Source organism: Mustela lutreola, chromosome 6, assembly GCF_030435805.1.
Source record: "Mustela lutreola isolate mMusLut2 chromosome 6, mMusLut2.pri, whole genome shotgun sequence".
NCBI lineage: Eukaryota > Metazoa > Chordata > Mammalia > Carnivora > Mustelidae > Mustela > Mustela lutreola.
In genome coordinates, this window is record NC_081295.1 from 99,644,945 (window position 1) to 99,666,374 (window position 21,430).

Genomic DNA, 21,430 nt, shown 5'->3' on the forward strand with positions numbered 1-21,430 from the left:
GAGAAGGGTGGATCCCACAACCCTGAGATTAGGATGTGACCAAAAACCAAGAGTCAGATGCTCAACCAACTGAGCCACCCAGGCACGGGAGAGAAGAGACTTCTTAAAAGAGACTTTGCCTAAGAGATACCTTAAAAGAAAGTTCAACTTTTCCAAGCCCTTTGTTTACATTAATAATAAAAATAATTTTATAACATTTTACAATTAAAAAAAAAGTCACACGACAGAATGGTTTTGTATTGCATTTAATTGGTGTTTGTTCTTTCATGGTTGTATGGTTTTGTTCTTTTCAGACACTTGACTCCTAGATTCTACAATTCACTACACTGGGCAGCCCGTACTGATGCTGTGACCCGACGGATCGTCGCTGTTGACCAGGATAGGACCTGCTGCCATTAGAAGTGCAGGACGCTTCTGACCACTTCCACATAGTGGCTATCTGGGGGTGGCTTCCTCTGACTCCCAGGTTGCAGGAACTTCTTAATCGTAGGGATGTTGCTGATTCTTGTTTTAAATGCCTGAGATGAGAACGAGTAAAGTCAGAGCCTTAATAGCAGTCATAACCTTAAACAGAACTTTGTCATGGGAGTGTCTAGACTGTCAGCTTTTGGAGCCCAGTCTGTTGAATCTGACTTAATCCCTCAACACCTAGTTGCTAGGTGTTCCCAGGAAAGGTAATACAATGGCTAGTGTGTTTAGTGTGAATTAAATTATCTTCTTAAGGGCGCCTGGGTGGCTCAGTTGGTTAAGCGACTGCCTTCAGTTCAGGTCATGATCCCAGAGTCCTGGGATCAAGTTCCGCATCAGGCTCCCTGCTCCATAGGGAGTCTGCTTCTCCCTCTGACCTTCTCCCCTCTCATGCTCTCTCTCAAATAAGTGTAAGTAAATAAATAAAATAAACTATCTTCTTAAAATCTCACTGTCACAAGTAGATGGCACAAATTAAAAATTCTAAAAAATTAATATTCTTTGACCTATCGATTCCTGTTCTAGGAATTTATTATAAAGGTGAGCAAAGAAATCATGTTAAGAATGTTAGCAGAGTGGGGTGCTTGGGTGGCACAGTCATAAGTGTCTGCCTTTGGCTCAGGTCATGATCCCAGGGTCCTGGGATCAAGCCCTGCATTGGGCTCCCTGCTAAGTGGGAAGTCTACTTCTCCCTCATCCACTCCCCCTGCTTATATTCCTTCTCTCTCAATCTGTGTCAAATAAGTAAACAAAATCTTTTTTTAAAAAGTTAACAGAATGAAAAATTGAAAATAGTCTATCTTTCCAAGAAAAGAAAACTGGTCATATAAACTATGGTAAGTCCCCACAAGGTATATAAGCAGGTAATTTAAAATGATACTGTATATAAAAAGAAAGAGGAAGGTCCCTGTATTGACAGAAAAAAAACTCTAGAATGCATGGTTTACTTTAAGGAAAGAAAGAAAAAATAAAAAGTCCCCGGCAGAACAAAATATATTTGCTACTTTGTGTAAGAGAAAGCTAGGGGTGGGGGTGAGAGAAAAATAGATATTCATATTTGCTGTATCTGCATAAATAGGAACACTGGGAAGGTACACAGGAAACTAATAAAAATGATTATGGGGCAGGAAGGTGAGAGGGTAGTGGTGGGAATGAGTTTTCTCAATTTATGCCCTTTTTATATAGTTCTGATTATTCAAAAAGATGGGACTCTATTGTCTCATGAAAATAAAATAAAATGATATTGTAGAAGAATATTTGCTGACATGTCAAAATATTCATAATAATTTTTTTAAATGTTAAAAGCGGACCACAAAACAATATTTAGTATGATCTTTTTAGGGGGGAAAAATGTAAAATAAGAGGGCAAAGAGTCTAATCCAGTAGTAGCATTAGGCTAGTTAGGTCCCGTCTTTTTTTGTTTCATATAAATGCCTAGTGTAGAAACCTGAAATTCCATTTCACTGGAAGTAAGGAAAAAAAAAAAACTATTCTTAAACCAAAAAACCTATGGTCCTCTCTTAGATAAAAGGTTTCTAAGGAACTGGAACAGAGGCTTGCTCAGGTCTGGCAGTGGCAGGATTGAGAGACGGAGGTCTAAGGATGGGCGACGCAGCAGAGACAGGCAGTGACACCCAGGCAGAAGCTCTGACCAGTGGAGGGACATGGTGGGATGTCCTCAACATTGGGGGTACTAAAGGGAGGCAGAGTTGTCCGGTGGGTGCTGGGGAGGGAAACAACGAAGGAAGACTTGTCAGCCTTGCTTTATCAGAAAAAAATGTTTAAGGCATGAAAAAAAAAAAGAAAAAAAGCAAGCAAGCATTCAATGTTTATGCTAGAAGCCAACATAACCTATCTCTCTCCCAACATAAGGGTTTATTTCCTAATGATCCTGTAGGGTGAGCAGGAGAAAATTGCCAAGATGAATAAAATAATGATTTTTAACAAGTCTTCTTTTGAAATTGACCTGGAGATGCATTTCTTTTCTTTTTCTTTCTTTCTTTCTTTCTTTTTTTTTGAGATGCATTTCATTTTAGCTTTCGTTTCTATTCACTATTTCCTGGGCTTCGTGTGCAAGTGAATACTCTACCTTTAGCAGCGGGAATTCAGAAAGTACAGAAGCATCGAGCTCTTCCACCATTAAAATCGCTTCTAACAGTTGTATGTCTGCCCAACTGAATTTGTTGCCAACAAGAAAATCCTCTCCATGGTCTTTCAAAATCTAAGCAAAGAGAAATAACAAAGAATATCAAATAAAAGTAAAGACTATTTTGCCTGGCTATGCACTTACAAAAGCAGGGAATCTTCTGTACAGATCAAATTTACTAAAGAATCTTTTTCTTGATAATCTCCAAGACTGCTTGGAAAAGATCAGATGAAAGCAAGTCTTAAACACTCATAAACATTGCTGTAAATTGGCACAGTCTTGTTGGGAATCTGTCAGTGATTATCAAGGTATTTGGGGTAGTGAAGGGCATGAAGGGAGCTCTCTCTTACACGCCTACAGATGATTAAGTAAAACTATACCCACCAGTATAGGGAGACACAAACGTCATAATTAGTTAGAATCAGGCTGCTACACCACAGTAGAAAATTGTATCAGAAAGCCCATTTAACATTTCAGCTCAAAGAATGATACTGATTTTTCAAATGGAAGGTGTTTCAACAACACTGTACATTGCTCCTGAATAAAGAGGAACTGGATCGTCCAGGACTTTGAAGCACCGGCAGAACTCTTCATTATAGACTAATCAGTAGTAAATCATTCTTTCCCAAGACTAAGACTGAGGAGAAATCCTACAGACTTCTGTCTGGCAAGCCTTAATTGATAGAGCCCTCTGCTAACAAATCTTTCTTACCATGTCCCATGCTGTCCTTTAAGTTTGGAACCTTACCAGTTGTATTTCGAGAACATTCGTAATTAGGATTCACTCCAAAATGACTTCGGGAAAGTTGTAAATTTAAAAGATCTTGTCTTTTGCTTGAGGCATGATCAGCCTCCAGTATAAAAGGTAAAGAAACATCTGACACGGTGAATTTAAGGTGTTGGTGCCCTAGGCTGCTGATGGCTTATTTTTAAAAATCGGAACAGAAATGCTGTGTCCTTTCATTGCATCTGATTTATTTTCATTCTGTCTTGTCAGAGGTTCCACATAACTACGTCCTTTTGTTTTGCAAGCCTTTATTAAAGTTTTGGTCCGAGTGCAGTAAAGCACCATCATAGCTTGTCCTTTGAGATCTTCACTGCTGAACTATTCTTCTCAGCAACAGGAAATAAGCCCTGCATCCTTACACGCCGGGAAGCAGCAGTGGGAACTTGCTGTGCCCCAAATCTAACTCTCAGTTCCCATCTCTCTCTGGAACAGGGCGGTAGGGTACTGGAGGCCGCTCCAGGACGTCAGCCCCGCCCCCTGTTCCCCGCCCTCCCCCCCCGCCACGCCCCCACACCCGCAGGATCTGCGCGCGCAGCCGTCGCCGACAGGAATCCAGTCTCTCGCGAGAGCACCTAGGCGTCTGGCCCCGCTGGGCTGGGTCCTCGCCCGGCCGCAAACCGGGTCCCTGCCGCCTACCTTCTCGAAGACGGGGAAGTAACGAGTTTTCGCTCTCTTCACGACCAAAGCAAGACTCTCCTCTTTTTCCGCGGGGGGTTTGAACGCAGCCACCGCGATCATTAGCATGAGGTCCAGGGTGCCATCCGTGTACATGTTGATCCTGACAAAACAGCGCGTGACCGGTGTTCGCACTGGGAACCTTATGAGGATGGGGGTTTGCTACTTCGCCTCTGCGATGGCGGAAATGGATATAGGGACAAAAGACTTGTCGCACCCCTTCCCGTAAGATTCCGTGCTCAGGAATGATTTCTGGACCCAGAGCCCTCCGAGGGACCCGAGGATACGAGGGTCTCTGGAAATGCTTACTGCATGAAGGGATGTGTGGAAAAAATTAACGAGTGCCTCCAAGCGGAAGTCTGCCGTAAATAGATAAATACGTTATTATGGTTTTAAAAACCCAACCGGATGAAGTTTACCGGAAGTCCGAGACTATTGGTACCAGAGCCTTTTCACTTCTTTAGGGAAAATATATAATTTAGCAGGTCCTCCCCTGACCTGGCAACTGAGAAAGAAAAGTGCGCTTTCCTACTCAGGTCGGACAGACACCTGGATTTCATTCTCTAAAATGTTCCTTTCACTGACAAACACAGAAAAGGTTAAAAACAACAACAACAATAACCAAGAATGGTAGATACATTACCATGGATTATTGGCCTATTGGCGGAGTTACGCTTGAGCAAGTTACCTCTACAACCAGTGTGCAAACATTAAGGGTTGTGTGTCTGTGTGTCCCTCCTATACGCTAATTGCCCAACAAATTTGGTTCAGTGGTCATCTTTGTCTTTTGCTTTATAACATATATAAAAAGCATAATTTACTTTATTGTCCCATCTGAATTACAAATCATTTTTCTTACAGGTTAGATTGTTACCTAGCCGGTCACTTTAATTATAAAAAACAAACAAACAAAAAAAAACAATGAACATATTGCATCAAAACGATGAGAAACAGATTGCTTTTGTATATTAGTACTGGTTTACAGTGTTCTAAAAGGATTCTTTTCACACCCTGTTTGAAATTGCTTCTCTTACCATGTATTTTGGAGATTGCAAGTTAGATGACCGTTTTCTGGGATGATCTCATTCATGACTTGCTTTGACTAAAGGAATGAGGTGGAATTGAGCAGTTCTGAATTTAAGAGGCCTCGTGTGCTTTCAGTCTCTCTCCTAGAACCCTCCCTAGCTGCCCCAAGAACAAGCTACCTGTGGGAGGATGAGAGACATAGGGCCCACTTGCCCCTGGATTGATACTCAGCACTCCAAACCAGAGCCTCCTGGCTGACTACTGGAGGACCACAGGTCACATGACTGAGTCCAGCCAAGAGGAGTCAAGCCTGGCCCAGGTATGCCAACACCCACAAGATACAGTAATAAATACATGCTGATTTAAGTCACTGAGTTTCAAGGTGACATGCTATACAGCATTATTTGTAGTAATAGACCACTGATACAATGCTCAATGTTTGTTTGCCCTGTCAGTCATTTCCACCTTCATGCTGTAGAGTTTACCAGATCATCTTATAAGACATATTTTGTTAGGAGTGGGGAGAGAATATGAGAATGTTGAATGCACACCACCATGAGTAGTGAAAGGAAACGCTGGAGTACTTACTCTGTTATGCACAAGACATTTGGGTATAGCAAGAGCATCTCCCTGTTGTTTCCCTTGCCATCTCCCCCCAGTCTAGACTGAAAGGCAACACTGTAACTGGGTCTCAGCCGGTGTAGGACTACAGAGCTTAGATAAGAATCAGGTACAGGGACATCTGGGTGGCTCAGTGAGTTAAGCCTCTGCCTTAGGCTCAGGTCATGATCCCAGGGTCCTAGGATCGAGCCCCACATCATGCTCTCTGCTCGGCAGGGAGCCGGCTTCCCTCTCTCTCTCTGCCTGCCTCTCTGCCTACTTGTGATCTCTCTCTGTCAAGTAAATAAATAAAATATTAAAAAAAAAAAAAAAGTCAAGTACAGCTGTGAATGCTATGCTACCTGACTGTCTCCTTCAGGTCTTTTCCATACAAGTTGTACTTGGCGGCAAGGTAGCTGAGGATGGCTCTGGTCTGCGTGAGCACCATACCATCAATTTCAACCATAGGCACTTGGCCGAAAAGCAGTCGTCCATCTGTGGATTGAGCAAAGCGAGGTTAGGAAACTCTCCTTCCATGGTTCTGGTAAGCCTGCAGGAGGGTCTCTTTAATTTTGTTGAATGATTTGGTTTTCATCCAAAGTGGTGAGCTAAAGACCCCAGCTGTTGAGGAAATGCCTATCATTTGCTTTATTGAAAATCTGAGATTTGCTTCATGGTTTCATGCATTTTTGTTTGTTGGTTAATCACGATTGTTTAAGATGCTGTACATTTACTATGACTGTTATAGTGTAAGTGCTTCTGGGTGTATGAGAATCATCTCACCGTGGTGGGTTGTTAAAAATACTCACCCCACTCCCCAGATATTCTGATTCAGGAGTGGAGGATGGGGGCCTGAATTCCTTGGAAAGCATAACGGGTATTACTCCAGGCCTATGTGGCAGCAGGACGGATGCAACAGTAGGAACCCAGGCAGACCAGGTCCAAATGCCAGCTTTAGCCCTCCCCAACCATGCGACTTTAAGCGAATGACCTAACTGAGCTTGAGTTTCCTTTGCTCTAAAATGGTAATCATATCTATTTAGCAGGATTTTTTAAAGGATGAAACGAGATAAGTAAAACAATACTGTCAATAATTAGTGTTCAGTGAAGTTAAATTTTCTTCTTTGTGAGTGACCGCCTATATAAGTAATGCATTTAAAGATGCACTATAAATAGTGCTCTTTTCATAGGGTCTTGAAGAAATAAATGGCCTTTAAATTTCCTTTGCCACCCCTATGTTGCTGAGAATAAGGAACTTATTCCTTATTCTTATCCAGAATAGGAACCAGACTTCATTAGTGCATTGGCAAAGGCCAGAATTAATTTCCCCACCTTCCAATACTGTTGCCACTTGACTTAATGAGAACCAGTAGAGGAACTTTCCAGAGAGCCAGTGTCTCTGTCTAGTTGATGACTTCAGGCAAGTCTCTGTCTTCCCTGAGCCTATTTTCTGATCTGCCCATTGTAGAGTTTCCTTGAGCAAGAATAAGATCATGCCTGTGGCCGTGCTTTGGAAATATTGGTACTATTAATAATGCAGAGATTGTAAAATCTCCATTTCCTAAAGGCAGTTCTACATTTGTCCAACATTGAATGAGCATCTAAACTGGGCTCTGTGCTACGGCTTGTTAGTGAGGCAGAGGTCCATTAGATATGACATGCTTCTCAGAACTGATGATCTTCTTCAGAAGCTTTTTTAAAATTCTCGTATCAAGAGTATAGGAAAGGATCTTTGAGACCATTTAGCTCACTCATGCAGTAGACTATGGCACTATGAAGGCCAAGGGGGCAAACATGACTTGCTCGAACTCACAACAGAAATGGGCCACCTGAGCTTCAGCCAACAGTCCCTCTCTGTCTCCTCTTCACTAATAATAATGCCCAGGAGAGTGTCTCAATCACCCGAACAGCATCACAGACTCAGGGAGGGATGGAGGATTTCACAGGCTGTTAGGGAAGAGTTCTTGCCAGAATCATCATGGAAGATGATTATTGTCTTTATTTATTGTCTCTATTTATTGTCGTTTTCATGGAAGAGTTTCTGGAGATGCCTTTCATTTACTTATTCAATACATATGTACTTAATCCGTACTACATACTAGGAACTGGCCTCATTTGGGGTAGAGTAGGGCAGAAACAAAGAGAATGGGGAACTTCAGGGATAATCCAGACAATAAATTCCTGGGCAAGAATTGGGTAAAGGGCTAGCCAGCCTTCCCCATTTAGCGAGATCTACTGGTGTGCTTTATCTGTGACCACAGAGATTATTTTTATTTTATGGTAAGGAGATAAGATGTGGAGAAGTTAAAGGTCTTCTGCAAAGTCATACAGTTTGTAAATGGCAGGTCTGCTTATTACTAGTTGAATGTTTCTGAAAAAAAAAAAAATGTGTCAATTTCATGACTGTTTATCAGCAATGGTGAGAATATCCATGTTTCCTTAGGCAAGGAAAGTAACATTGTGGCTGTTAGATGGTTAAGAAGCACTACAAAAGTCAGAATGCCTGGGTGGCTCAGTGTGTTAAAGCCTATACCTTTGGCTCAGGTCATGATCTCAGGGTCCTGGGATTGAGCCCCACATTGGGTTCTCTGCTCAGCGGGGAGCCTGCTTCCCCCTTATCTTCTCTCTGCCTACTTGTGATCTCTATCTATCCAATAAATAAATAAAATCTTTTTTTTTAAAAAAAAGCACTATGAAAGTATTTGTATTTTTTCTTGGTGTGAGAAACTTTTCTAGGGAATTATAAGGATGAAAGAGGACTTCTTCCAAATTTAACCAAATTTCGGTCTTTTCAATAATCTTAGTTCTACTATTATGATGTGATAAGATGGTGTCTGATAATCTGTTGAAACCACTAAGAAAGAATGGATGTGAGCCATGAGAACTAGAGAGTATCTTAGCTCAAATTCCCCTTCCCTTTTTCTCTCTCTCTTCCAATCCGCTGGATCATTATTTAAGAATTCTTAAAGTATTCTTTAGTGGGGTGGAGAGTACTGAGCAAATTAGCTGAGTCAAACCCATGCTACCATCTCTAACTGAGATCCAGGTCAGAGTCTACTTCATAAGCTTTTATGACAGCTAACAACACAATGCAGATGATAAATTTAGCCCTGGGGACAGGGACAGGGTGAGCACTGGTTCAGTGCGAGCAGTCCTTTTTCTATAGTTGTCACTCCAGAGTTCTGTGTTCTGTATTGAAAAGAATATTTCCAGAAACAAATGTTTATTTTTCCCAGTAAGAAAACATTGACTAAGTCTAGGCTCACCTTTCAGCAACTTCTCATATTGTTCTGTTGTTTCAATAAATTCTTCTTCAAACTAGATAGAGGATAGAAACTTGGTTATAACTTTAATGTCCTGGGGTGTGTGGGGGGGGGGATATGTTCACAGTATAAAGTACCCAATGACTTTCAGAATGAAAATTTTAAAAGGAACCACAAAGTTGTCAATTTCCACACAGCTGAAAATTCCATCAGTGTGTATGTAGATTACTTTATATGGGCATGGGACTGGCACCCCTTTTGGACTTTGCCTACTTATAGGATCTCCTCAGTCCCATTAATATTTTCCCCTTTCTTCAACTTAGCTCTTTTTTCTTTCCAAATTACTGTCTTTTTCATCAACTTCCCTCAATGATTTCCCTTTTTCCATTCCTCGCTTTCTTTTCTTTTCTCTCTTGTGTGTCATTATCCCTCTCAGGTCAAATTAAATTTCTCTTTGATCCTCATATATTCAATGAAAAGGGGTCTGAAGATTATTACTCAGGTGGGTTGTCATTATTTATTGATGGAATCCCTAAAACTCCTGTGGGAAAGAGTGATTTTTTTGGTCCCCTAAAGTTGAGATGGGGTTAGGATAAAGTGAACAAAACAAAGAAGGTCATGTATGGGTCCTTGTCTTAAAGAATGGCATTCAAATGGGGAAAAAGAAGTTCACACCTGTCTGAAACCAAACAATTCCAAGGAATTTGTGAAAATCTATGGAAAAGTCAATGGTTAGGGAATTCAGAATTAAGGAAAGATCCCAGTGGGGCAGATCTTTCGGAGAAGGGCTCAAGAAGAAACCAGACTGCATTTGGGCCTAAGGTTGAAACCTTAGGCAGCCAGGGGTGGAGTAAGACTGAGGTGTCAGGCCAGGGCCAGAACCACAGGAAATCAGTTGGTTCCTGTAAAGACTCCTCTCTCTCCTCTGTCTTATGAATCACCATGACCTCTTGGGCCTCTATCAAGCTTCCAGAACATCTCCCTAGGCTTCTACCCTCCCATCCTTGGTTAAACAGAAGACTGTGATTCCTCTCTCACCTCTTACAAAGAAAGGTATGTGGAAAGGGAAAGAGTGGATCTATCTTGATGGTACCATCCTAAATTTTGAAGGGGGAAGAGGACCACTCCAGTCCACCCAAATTACCCTTTCTTTTCCCAGTCAGGAACCAACCTCCACTCCAGCTGCAGCCAACAGCCAGCGGATCGACTCCATCCTGCCCCTGCCACAGAAGTAGAAGAGCTTGGGCTTGGTTGCCATGACTCTGGGCTTGGGGTTTTCTGAAGGGCAAAACAAGAAAAATAAGAAAAGCAAGAGAAAAATGATCACGGAAGCAGGATGGTTGTTACCTCTGGTGAGGAGAACAAGGGGTGTGATTTGGGAGGGACATAGGGGAGGAGTCTGGAGTGCTATTAATATTCTGTTTCTTCAACAAAATTAACAACCAGTCTTTATAACTAGTCTTTAAACTGTACATAAAATACACTCTCCTGTATGTATGCTCTATCTCACAATTTAAGAAGAAAGAAAGCACAAACGATACATACCAAGGTATTGAGGTATTCCATAGATTTGAGAGTCTCTGGTGTTTTGAGATAGGATCCAGGAGTTATTATGATGGTTTTGTGAATGACCTTGCAAAAAGAAAATCTTATCTAACAGTGTCAGGGAGCTGGGCTGGTTAGGACTGAAACGTTCCATGGGAGTTGGGCATGCTTTTGTCTCTGTTGCAAGACTTTTCTGAGTGTTGGGGGAGACAAAGACAAAGGCAGGCCTAGTCAGGACCAGGATTCTAGTCGACCCAGGCACCAGGGAGCTAGGCAGACTTAGGCCCAGTTCAGTACCTCTGTCTGCCTGCATGTCCTCATCTGCAACTGGGAAGGATGGCACTAGGTGACCCACAACCTTTTAAAGAAGAGGATAGGGATAATGGGAGCATGCCTGATCTGCACTTTCCACCTAGCTGTGGCAAGGGCCACCAGTGGTTATGATGTTAGTGACCCCTGCCTGTCTCACAGGATTACTGAACATGCTTTGAGAATACCAAAAGCTCTATACCAACTTAGAGGACTACTGGGTCTCCCTTTCTCACATTTGCCACTCTGGCCCCATAGGCAACAATGCATGCTTCAAGGAAATGGCAAGAAAGCCAAGCTTCTGGCACAGGTGGTGCATGGGGTGGTGTGGCTGGGAGGGTGCACCCTTGGGATGACGCATGGCTCTTGGAGAGACTGACCTTAGCTCTCTAACGCAGCACTCACTGTGGTCCTTTGCCTACTAAGTGCCAGACTGCCAAGTATCCTGCCCTAGCTGGGATTCTGCTTGAGGATGCTGCCTGTGCTAACAAAATTCACCAAAAAATTAGAAATCAGCTTGGTAGGGGCACCTGGGCGGCTCAGGTCATGATCCCTGGGGTCCTGGGATCGAGTCCCGCATTGCACTCCCTAATCAGCAGGAAGCCTACTTCTCCCTCTCCCACTCCCCCTGCTTGTGTTCCCTCTCTTGCTGTGTCTCTGTCAAATAAATAAATAAAATCTTAAAAAAAAATTTTTTTTAAAAATCAGCTCGGTAGCTCGGTTGATAATGAAAACTTTGACTGTAAAATACCCACAATCATGACAGCAAAGGCACTCGGGTTCACAAAATCTTAAAAGTATCTTGAAGCAATGCTACCCACAACCACCCTATTTTCTTATATGCTGCATTTACAGCTTAACTCTTAGAAAAATTGAATTCCTTTCCTCCTTTTTTTTTTTTTTTTTAATATGGAACACGTCACAAACATGTGCGTCATCTTTGCCTGGAGCTGTGGTCATCTCTGTGTTTTTCCAGTTATAGTGTATGTGCTACCAGAGCCATGCTAATTCCTTTCTTGCGGTGGTCTTGTCATGTTCTGGGCACTGCTTCTGTTGGGTTGCTGTCAGGAGTCCTTCCTTTTAATTTGCATCTTTAGCTACTGAGTGTTGAAAGTTACAGGAGATTCCTAAAGACCCACTACTTTATTGTCTTGGGAGACACAGTGATTAAAAAGGCACCCAAATTCCCCAATTAGAGAAATATGTTTGAGTGTAGTAACACACTGCTAACACACGTTAGAATGAACCTTGCAACAAAATTAATGATGAGAGGGAGAAGAGAAATGGTGGCTTCGTGTTAAACTCTCCCTGGTGAAAAAACTCTTGAATTCTCTGGTCACCTCCAGGGTCCTAAGTAGGATGGTTAAGGAGCAAACATAAGCAAGACAAACACACAGACAAACAACTACAAATATCCAACAGCAGCAAACTCTGGGTGATTGGCAAATGATTCAAACCCTCCTTCTGAGAACCCCTTCCAGGTCTCACCCATCCTGCTGCCTTCAGACAAAAATAAAGCGATACTGGTGAAGTTAAATATCACCACCTGTCTAGAGGAGCTCCTTCTCTCCACTCTCTGCTTAGCACACAGAGCTCCAACCAGTCTGACCCCTCTCCACCTGCTCTGAGAGATGGGGATGAGGCTGTGAATCCAGCCAGGGCTGGTCTCAGGTTAATTTCTGTTGTTCTGTGTTCCTGAAACGTTCCAACAGTCCAAATTCTGTTTGAAATAAATCTTTTTTTTTTTTTTTTAAGATTTTATTTATTTATTTGACAGAGATCACAAGTAGGCAGAGAGGCAGGCAGAGAGACAGAGGAAGCAGGCTCCCTGCAGAGCAGAGAGCCCAATGCGGGGCTCGATCCCAGGACCCTGGGATCATGACCTGAGCCGAAGGCAGAGGCTTTATTTAACCCACTGAGACACCCAGGCGCGCCTGTTTGAAATAAATCTTACGGTGGAAGAATATGGGACATATGAACACCTGCAAACACCTTTTTTATAGTAATTCTATCCTGCTCCCCCAGTTAGCCAGAGCTGAACATTATCCTTTGGTGTAAACCATGAATTCAGAAAAGGTCTTATCTGGTAGCCTCCAGAATGCAATGAATGGTCACTTAAATGCAGGCCGAATAGTCTTTCTTCTGACTCTTCTCTTAGTCATTTGAAACCTACAGAGATTAAAATCCTAGCCTCAGATTGCCCACAAGAGACAGTTAACGTAATACGACTACTGAGTGTCCTAACACTCAGGCTGTCTGGAGGCTCTAGACATCGTATTTATTTCAGAGACCCAGTGAAGTCTCTCAGATGAGAGGCAGCAAAATGTAGTCCGAAAATGATCAAGAGAGGGCAAGCTTCTTGCTGGCATGGCAGGAGCAACACTCAAGAGATGTGAGCCCTTCGAGGTGCTGGAATGAAACAGCGGGAGCTGGCGACATCAGGTAGATGGGAGGCTGAGTACCAGGAGTGGAAGGTGGTGTGTTCCTTTGGGAGGGACGTTTTCACCGGGTGAGAAGGGAAAGTTGTGCTCCTTTGGGTCTATAACCAATAATGTGGATTAATAGCCACTCTGGGTTCACTAAGAGAATGAACATTGAGAAAGCTGAGGTCTCGGATGTGAATCTAGTCCCATTTATTCACAGCCCCTCTACCAGGCACGATACCCAACTATGTCCAGTCCTTAAATGAAAATGGTGAGTGTGTGTTACTATCCCCATCTTTCAAAGGCAGGGGGGCTCTGGGCTTTATAGAGTCGTGAGTCCTCACTAATGTTGTACAACCTTTTCCCACCTCTGTGAGCCTCGGTCTCCTAATCCTTAGAATGCATATGGTGGTTGCACTACTGATGTCAGTGGGCTATTGTGAGGGCTGAGGACTAAATAAAGTAATGGACAAAACACATATCACAATGGAAATATTCATTCCTTTCATGAGAAATAAAGGGAACAAAGAAGAGTGTTTTCTGGATTTCATCCAGAATGCAGACACTCTGCGAACATAGCTGCTGAAAGATCCAGAACCCAAGGTGTTGAGCTCACCATAAACAAGTCTGGTTTTTGTGCAGCTAATATTGACCAACAGGTATGTTCTGAATTAAACCTAGTTCACCAGCTAGGCTTCCTGCCAAGGGCTTATTACATTGGAAATTGAAAGGCATCTCTTGGGGCTTGCAAACATCCCCCAAAAGCAGCTTCACCTGAGATGAGCCTTGGGATGCCCGCCCCACCCCCCAACCCAGAGCTCCGGAGGCCCGTGTCTAAGGCAGCAATGATGTCATCGCATACTTTGGATGGTCACAGTGTGGGCCTTGGTTTTTAAAAAAACATGCCCCAAATCTTTCAGAAAATGTGGAGATGCCTGGGTGGCTAGTCGGTGAGGCAATCCGATCTTGGTTTTGGCTCAGGTCATAATTTCAGGGTCGTGAGATCAGGCCCCCCGTTTGGGCTCCATGCTCAGCGTGGAGTCTACCTGAGGATTCTCTCCCTCTTCCCCCCAAAATAAATAACATTTTTTTTTTTAAAAAAAGAAGAAAGAAAAGAAAATGTGGAAGAACTCATATCTGAGTTTGCCCTGGGTACCAATAAAAGCCAAGACCTAAGCTGAAATTTAAGCTCCATTTATCCCTTGGGCAAGTTGGTTGGGCAAGTTCCATTCCTCCCTTGGCCTCAGTTTCCTCATTTGTGCAGTAAGACTAATTGTTCCTAATTCATGTGGGTCATTACGAGGTGGAAATAAGGTCATGTGTGCAAACCGCTAAGCACCGTAAGGACTCAAATAATGATACACACACACACACACAGACATGCAAACATATGTACACACACATCCATGTCTCCAGATGGCAGCAACATTCATGTGAGAGAAAAGCAGTGAAATTTGCTTCTGAAAGGAAGGGAAGTCATTCTCTAGGACTGTGATTTCGGACCAGCAGCACTGGCTTCCCCAGGACGTTGACAGTGAACTTAGAATTGCAGACTCTAAGTCCCTGGGGCAGAGTGACTGAATCAGAGCCTACATTTTTCTCAAGAGCCCTGGACAACTGACTTGTATATTAAAATGAAGTTTGAGGGGCACCTGGGTGGCTCAGTGGGTTAAACCCTCTGCCTTCGGCTCAGGTCATGATCCCAGGTCCTAGGATTGAGCTGGGAGCCCGCTTTCCCCTCTCTCGCTATGTATGCCTGCCTCTCTGCCTGCTTGTGATCTCTCTGTCAAACAAATAAATAAAATCTTTAAAAATAATAATAATAAAATAAAATGAAGTTTGAGAAGCCAGGTCTGGAGTGAAAACCCAGTAAAATTGCATCAGGGGCTCAGTGTGTGGCTGTGGGTCATTCTTCTCAGGGACAGTTGTGCAGGTATAAATTGCAGAAAAGGATGCCTGAAAAATAGGGTGAGCACATGGTGAAGTGTTGGAATTGTGTGTAGCTAAGAAGAAGAAGGGCAGAAGAAATTGGGGTGATTATGAGTGAATTTCCCATGTTATATCATTTTTGTTGACCTCCTTTGAGATGTAAGGCCTTCTTCAAACCCCAAGTTGAACCAAGTTAACAGGTGTGTAGCTTCTTTCCAATCCTGGAGCGGGTCTGGAAGAAATGTCAGGTGCCTGAACTATAAACATGGAAGTGGGTTCAGAATCTGGTAACCTCCTTCATTTCTTCCCGTTTTAACAGTCTTTCTGATCTTATCTCTCTTCCCTTGTCTTCATTCTTTGCCCTATGCGCCTAACTGCAGAACAAACACATTGGGAAAGCAGCCAGTCTTTTGGGGGCGAAACTCTATTGCCATTCTGGAAAGCCGGGGTGAAACAGCACACGTTTTTATCAACTATTTGAACAGTCAGGCAAAAGGTAGGATTTTATTGAATTTTCTGGATGACGAACATTTTAAGAGGTTCATTTAAGAGGCTTCCAGTTTTAGCAGATGCTCTGGGCCAGAATATAAGATGTCAATTCTAAATCTATTATTAATAGAAATAGCTATAACATTTACTTTGGCTTCTCCAGTGGATCAGAATGGGCTATCTTCATTACAACCAGCAGATCAAAATGTGTTACTTAGGCAAACAACAACAACAACAACAACTAAAAACAACAAAAAAAAACACAACACAACAAAACAAAAAACCAAAAACACACCTCTCCCAGGTAGCCCTGTATTCCCCACAAAACTTAAACTTGCTAGACTGGAGATATGTAGCATCAATTTAGCCCTAAGTACGTAATGTTTCAGACAAAGAGTATGTTCAAGTTCGGAAAATAGCAATATTAACAGCATCACCGAGACTTTCAGTAGAGTTTCAAAGTATAGCTAAATAGAGCCTTCAAGTTACAGTCCAATTATAATGGCCTGGAATTACTTCTATTTTCCTAACATGACCTATTAGCAAAATCAGACATGTTATCAAAAGATAAGCCTCCTATATGGAACTAGCTCTTCCGAATACCAGCTCAAGCACTTACCTGGCATTTTTTTTTTTTTTTTTTTAAATTTAGTACTTGACAGAGAAAGAGAGATTGAGCACAAGCTGGAGGAGTAGCAGGCAGAACGAGAGGGAGAAACAGGCTCCCTGCTGAGTAAGGAGCTTGAATGGGGCTTGATCCCAGGACGCTGGGATCATGACCTGAGTCAAAGGCAGTTGCTTAACCCACTGAACCACCTAGGCGCCCCACCTGACATTTTTAATACACAAATAGCCAAAGGAGAGGGGCGCCTGGGTGGCTCAGTGGGTTAAGCCGCTGCCTTCGGCTCAGGTCATGATCTCAGGGTCCTGGGATGGAGTCCCGCATCGGGCTCTCAGCTCAGCAGGGAGCCTGCTTCCTCCTCTCTCTCTGCCTGCCTCTCTGCCTACTTGTGATCTCTCTCTCTGTCAAATAAATAAATAAATAAACCTTTAAAAAAAAAAAACAAAAAAAACAAATAGCCGGGGCGCCTGGGTGGCTCAGTGGGTTAAGCCGCTGCCTTCGGCTCAGGTCATGATCTCGGGGTCCTGGGATCGAGTCCCACATCGGGTTCTCTGCTCAGCAGGGAGCCTGCTTCCCTCTCTCTCTCTCTCTCTCTCTCTCTGCCTGCCTCTCTGCCTCTCTGTCTACTTGTGATCTACTTGTGATCTCTCTCTGTGAAATAAATAAATAAAATCTTTTAAAAAAAAAAAAAAAACAAATAGCCGAAGATTTCTGGGTGGGGTGAGGTTTGAGTCACTTCTGTCACAGGACAATTAGGGCGGTAGCTCTAGGCCAGTGTTGCTGGCATGCTAAGTAATTTCTCCAAAAAGCCCAATATTTGAATTTCAGAAACTATATTTCCTTTCCGTTAGGGTCTAAAGGATTGAGTCACATTTCCAAAACTCACGAGATCTCGACGTCTACACCCAACCTTGTAAACTGAAATGAAAAATAGACCTGAGCTACGAAAGAGACGTTCACCTGCCAGGTGATTGAGGCTGCTGGGAGAATAAGCGCAGTGGACCACCACCTGCCGCACCGCTGTTTAATCCGCTGTTTGTCCTTGATTAGGACAAGTCCTAGGAAAATTATTTCAGGGCTTGACTAGAGGCCCCTCTGCTTTTCAACTTAGCATAGACCCACAGGGATACAGGACCTCAGAGGAAGGCCCCCTCGTCAAGTTATTTGAATTATATCCTCCAAGCATATGCAGACACCTAAGAAGGAGATTTGACCTTTCTGTGAGGCACTGCCTGTGTTCTCTTCAACTTATACAGAAATATCAGATTTGGGGGCACCTGGGTGGCTCAGTCGGTTAAATGTCTGCCTTCAGCTCAGGTCATGATCCCAGGGTCCTGAGATCAAGCCCTGCCTCGGGCTCCCTGCTCCGTGGAGAGCCTGCTTCTCCCTCTTCCTCTGCCCTTTTGCCCTGCTCTTTTTCTCTCTTTCTCAAATAAATAAATTCTTTAAAAAAAAAAAATATGAGATTTGTCTGAGGAAGAAAAAAAAATCTAATGGCTCAAAAGCTTCAATTCTGGTAAGTGAGTTATTTCCATCAATCAACTGAAACACCACTTGACTCTTACATATTTTTAAAATTCCATTTCACGTGTGGTACGGGGGTCTGGTGGCATTTTATTTTATTTTATTTTTAAAGATTTTATTTATTTATTTGACAGAGAGAAATCACAAGTAGATGGAGAGGCAGGCAGAGAGAGAGAGAGGGAAGCAGGCTCCCTGCTGAGCAGAGAGCCCAAAGCGGGGCTCGATCCCAGGACCCTGAGATCATGACCTGAGCGGAAGGCAGCGGCTTAACCCACTGAGCCACCCAGGCGCCCTCTGGTGGCATTTTAATGTCATACACAGGCAATGAAAAACTTTAAAAGGCCTTATCTAAATATACATTTGCCATCTCATTTTCATGTACCCATCTACTCTGCATAAAAATATGTTCCTTTTGATATAAGCAAGTTTAAAATAATAGGCACTAAATTAGTCACAAAGTTAGAATAATTGCTGACTGTAAGCTGCAAAACTGGCCACAGAATATAACTATCTAGTCACAGCCAAGAAGTGTGTAAGAAATCCACCACTAACCTTTTCTCTTCCCGGCTCTCCTCTCAGGGTGCCTCCTGGAGATCAAGAGAGGGTTTATAACTCTTTCCCATTAAATGCCCCACCCACGCAAGGGATTAGCCAATGGAGCACTCCAGTTTGTACGCACCTCTGGGGTTTCACTTTATATCTGTTATTTGTGGATCTGAGAGCATACCAAGTTGCCCAAGTAAGAAGAAGGACTTCACTGGCTTCCTGCACCAATATTTAATGAGTACCACTCTGTGCCAGGCACTATTTTAGGCCCCCGGTCTAAAATGGTGGATGTGACAGCCCCAATTCCTGCCCCGGTGCTCACATTCTAGTTGGAGAAGACCGGCAGCATCAATATATGAACAAACCGATGTCGTGTGTTAAAAATAACAGTAGTGACAGACGATGATAGCTGATGAATGTGACATCTGTAACAGAAATGTTACAAGGGGCCGGAAGGAGGAATCAGGAAGACTCTGTTGTAAGATACCTGCACTACCCATCAGGTATCTTTTTAATTTTTTTTAAAGATTTTATTTATTTATTTGACAGACAGAGATCACAAGTAAGCAGAGAGGCAGGCAGAGAGAAAGGTAAGCAGGGTCCTTGCTGAGCAGAGAGCCCGATGCGGGGCTCCATCTTAGGACTCTGAGATCATGACCTGAGCCAAAGACAGAGGCTTAACCCCCCCGAGCCACCACGGTATCCCCCACCCCCAATCAGGTATCTTATTTGGAAGTGGTCCTGCAGACTTTCTGAGCGGCTGGTAGCGGGTCTCAGATTCATTAAGTGCGGCCCCTCTCCTGTTTAGACACCACACAGCCCCTTGATGTGCTGTTCCACACTTTTAACCGCTTGATCTACTTATTGGGACTCTAGTTGGTGAACCTCCTGGTTCCTCTGCCTGGGTTCAGCCCTGAACCCTCTCGCACAATGTTGTTTTTAAGGATCAACGATTTCTCCTGCCTGACCACTTACTCTATGACCAGAGGCTGGTGGCTCAGGAAAATGAGGGTGGGTGCCGTGGGCTGAGACTAAAGGGCAGGGGTCTGGACTAAAAGGGGACGGGAGCAAGACTGGGGTAATGCCACCTGAGGCAAGATGGGGGAGGAGGGAGACCTGTTTTTAGTATGGGAAGGGCCCAGCACCATTTAAGGTCATGTACCTGTGGGCAGGAAAGACAGGGGCCTGCCTCTTCACGTGACAGCACTGCCTGCTCTGTTTATTGCCTCTAATTCTCTCAGTGAAAAACCAACATTCCTGGCTGGTTGTTTCCTCAGAGACAGCCTTGAGCGCCCCCTGGTGTTTAAGAGAAGTACAACCCAATGATTACAAAAAGGCTTGGAGTCCACGTATTGCCAGGCAATGGCACTCCCTCGTAAAACCACACCAAAATCATAGTATAAAATAGTGTAAAATTGCTGCCATCCCACACAACTCCATTATACAGACCCCTGGGTGTTATCAAGTCAATGTATGGTTCCTATGCATAAATTAATCAACACATAAGTATAAAGTGTTTCTCTTCCTTAAAGGCCACCCTCACTCCTAACACCAGCTCCAAGCTGAGGGGTGCCCAAACACCAGCCTGAGCTTCCACAGTCCACTAGAACTCACAGATCACACTGAAAGCTGTTCTACTCACAGCTGTGGTTTACTACAGGGGGAGGACACAGATGAAAATCGGCCAAGGGTAGAGATGCCCAGGGCAGAATCCAGGAGAGTTCTACATGTGGAGCTTCCAGACGTGCTGTCTCCACGGAGTTGTGGACGGCACTGACACCATGACAACCATGTGTGACAATGGGGGTACTGTCAACCAGGGAAGCCCACCGGAGCCTTGAGTCTGGACTTCTGGGGAGTACTCTGTCACGTGGGCATAACTGATGGCCCATCTAGCTGATTGGACTCCAGCCCCTCCAGAGAGGAGCTGACACCACATGACCCAAAGACCCTACCCTACGCTGCTTTGTGGTGCAGCTCAAAGCCCTCGTCCTAAATCGTAGGTTATTATCCGGCTGACTCAAAGCCTCAAGGCAAAAGGGGGCTCCCATCGGGCAGGACAGTCCAAGGGCTTAGAGATCAATTCCCAGAAGCGAAGGCCAGACTACCTTTGGCCAGGGTAATCCCATACTATGCACACTCCCACTTTCTTGTTTTTGGCTTGGGCTCTCAGGAGCCTGGCGGGAGCCCGGGCCTCTCCCTCAGAAGCAGCAGCCTGGGCCATCACAGCTCCTCAGGCTTGCTTGGCACTGCACCTGCCCTCAGTCATGGCTTGTCCCACAATTTTAAGTACCATGGTGATGACAGAAGCCCCCACTGTGAACGTGGGAACACAAACAACCACCTGGATGCCTGCCCTTGCTTTTTCTCGAATAAAATGCTGAGATATTTGCATTGATGGGGACAGGCATCGGTGAGCGCTTCACGACTGGTGTTGGCTTTTCACCTCTGGCCAAAAATCCCTCCTGCAGGGAGGAATGAGTGTGCCCTCTCTGAGACTCTCATCAAACACTGGCTTCTCCTCGGCTTTTTTATTTTCCTGAAATACCAGAGATGCGAAAAGCAGCAATTCTTCCTTTTCCAAAATTACTCTGGCTGGGTACACATCTCTCTCACCTATTGTGTGCTGAACTGTTCTAGAGCAGGGGCTCTGTTCTGGGGTTCTGCCTCCTGGTACCCTACTTGGCACATAGGAAGTGCTCAATTAATATTTAAGACCTAAATCAATACATGTTCAAAGCAATATTAAGAAACTGTACTTTCAGTTCTGAAATGGAAAAAAATTAGCAGCCTATAAATAGCCATTTAGGTAGTAAGAAGATATAAGTAATATATATACAGGGGCGCCTGGGTGGCTCGTTGTTAAGCAGCTGCCTTTAGCTCAGGTCATGATCCCAGGGTCCTGGCATCGAGCCCCACATTGGGCTCCCCGCTCAGTGGGAAGCCTGCTTCTCCCTCTCCTGCTTCCCCTGCTTGTATTCTCTCTCTCCCTGTCTCTCTCTCTCTGCCAAATAAATAAATAAAAATCTTTTTTAAAAAAAGTAATATGTAATTTTCTTATGCGTGCATCAAATACAA

The 21,430-nt window shown here is 43.8% G+C and overlaps 1 protein-coding gene across 1 annotated transcript; it reads right to left on the bottom strand.

The window, feature by feature from the left end:
- Positions 1-229: 229 nt before the first annotated feature.
- On the bottom strand, positions 230-18,499 carry LOC131834097 (glutathione S-transferase A4-like). Its single transcript, XM_059178259.1, has 7 exons — positions 18,359-18,499; positions 10,137-10,243; positions 8,969-9,020; positions 6,065-6,197; positions 4,038-4,179; positions 2,558-2,689; positions 230-518 (listed from the first exon to the last, which is right to left on the bottom strand). The coding sequence occupies exons 2-7, from the start codon at positions 10,221-10,223 to the stop codon at positions 396-398; spliced, it is 669 nt and encodes a 222-aa protein (XP_059034242.1). The 5' UTR covers positions 10,224-10,243; positions 18,359-18,499; the 3' UTR covers positions 230-395.
- Between the last annotated feature and the right edge of the window lie 2,931 nt (positions 18,500-21,430).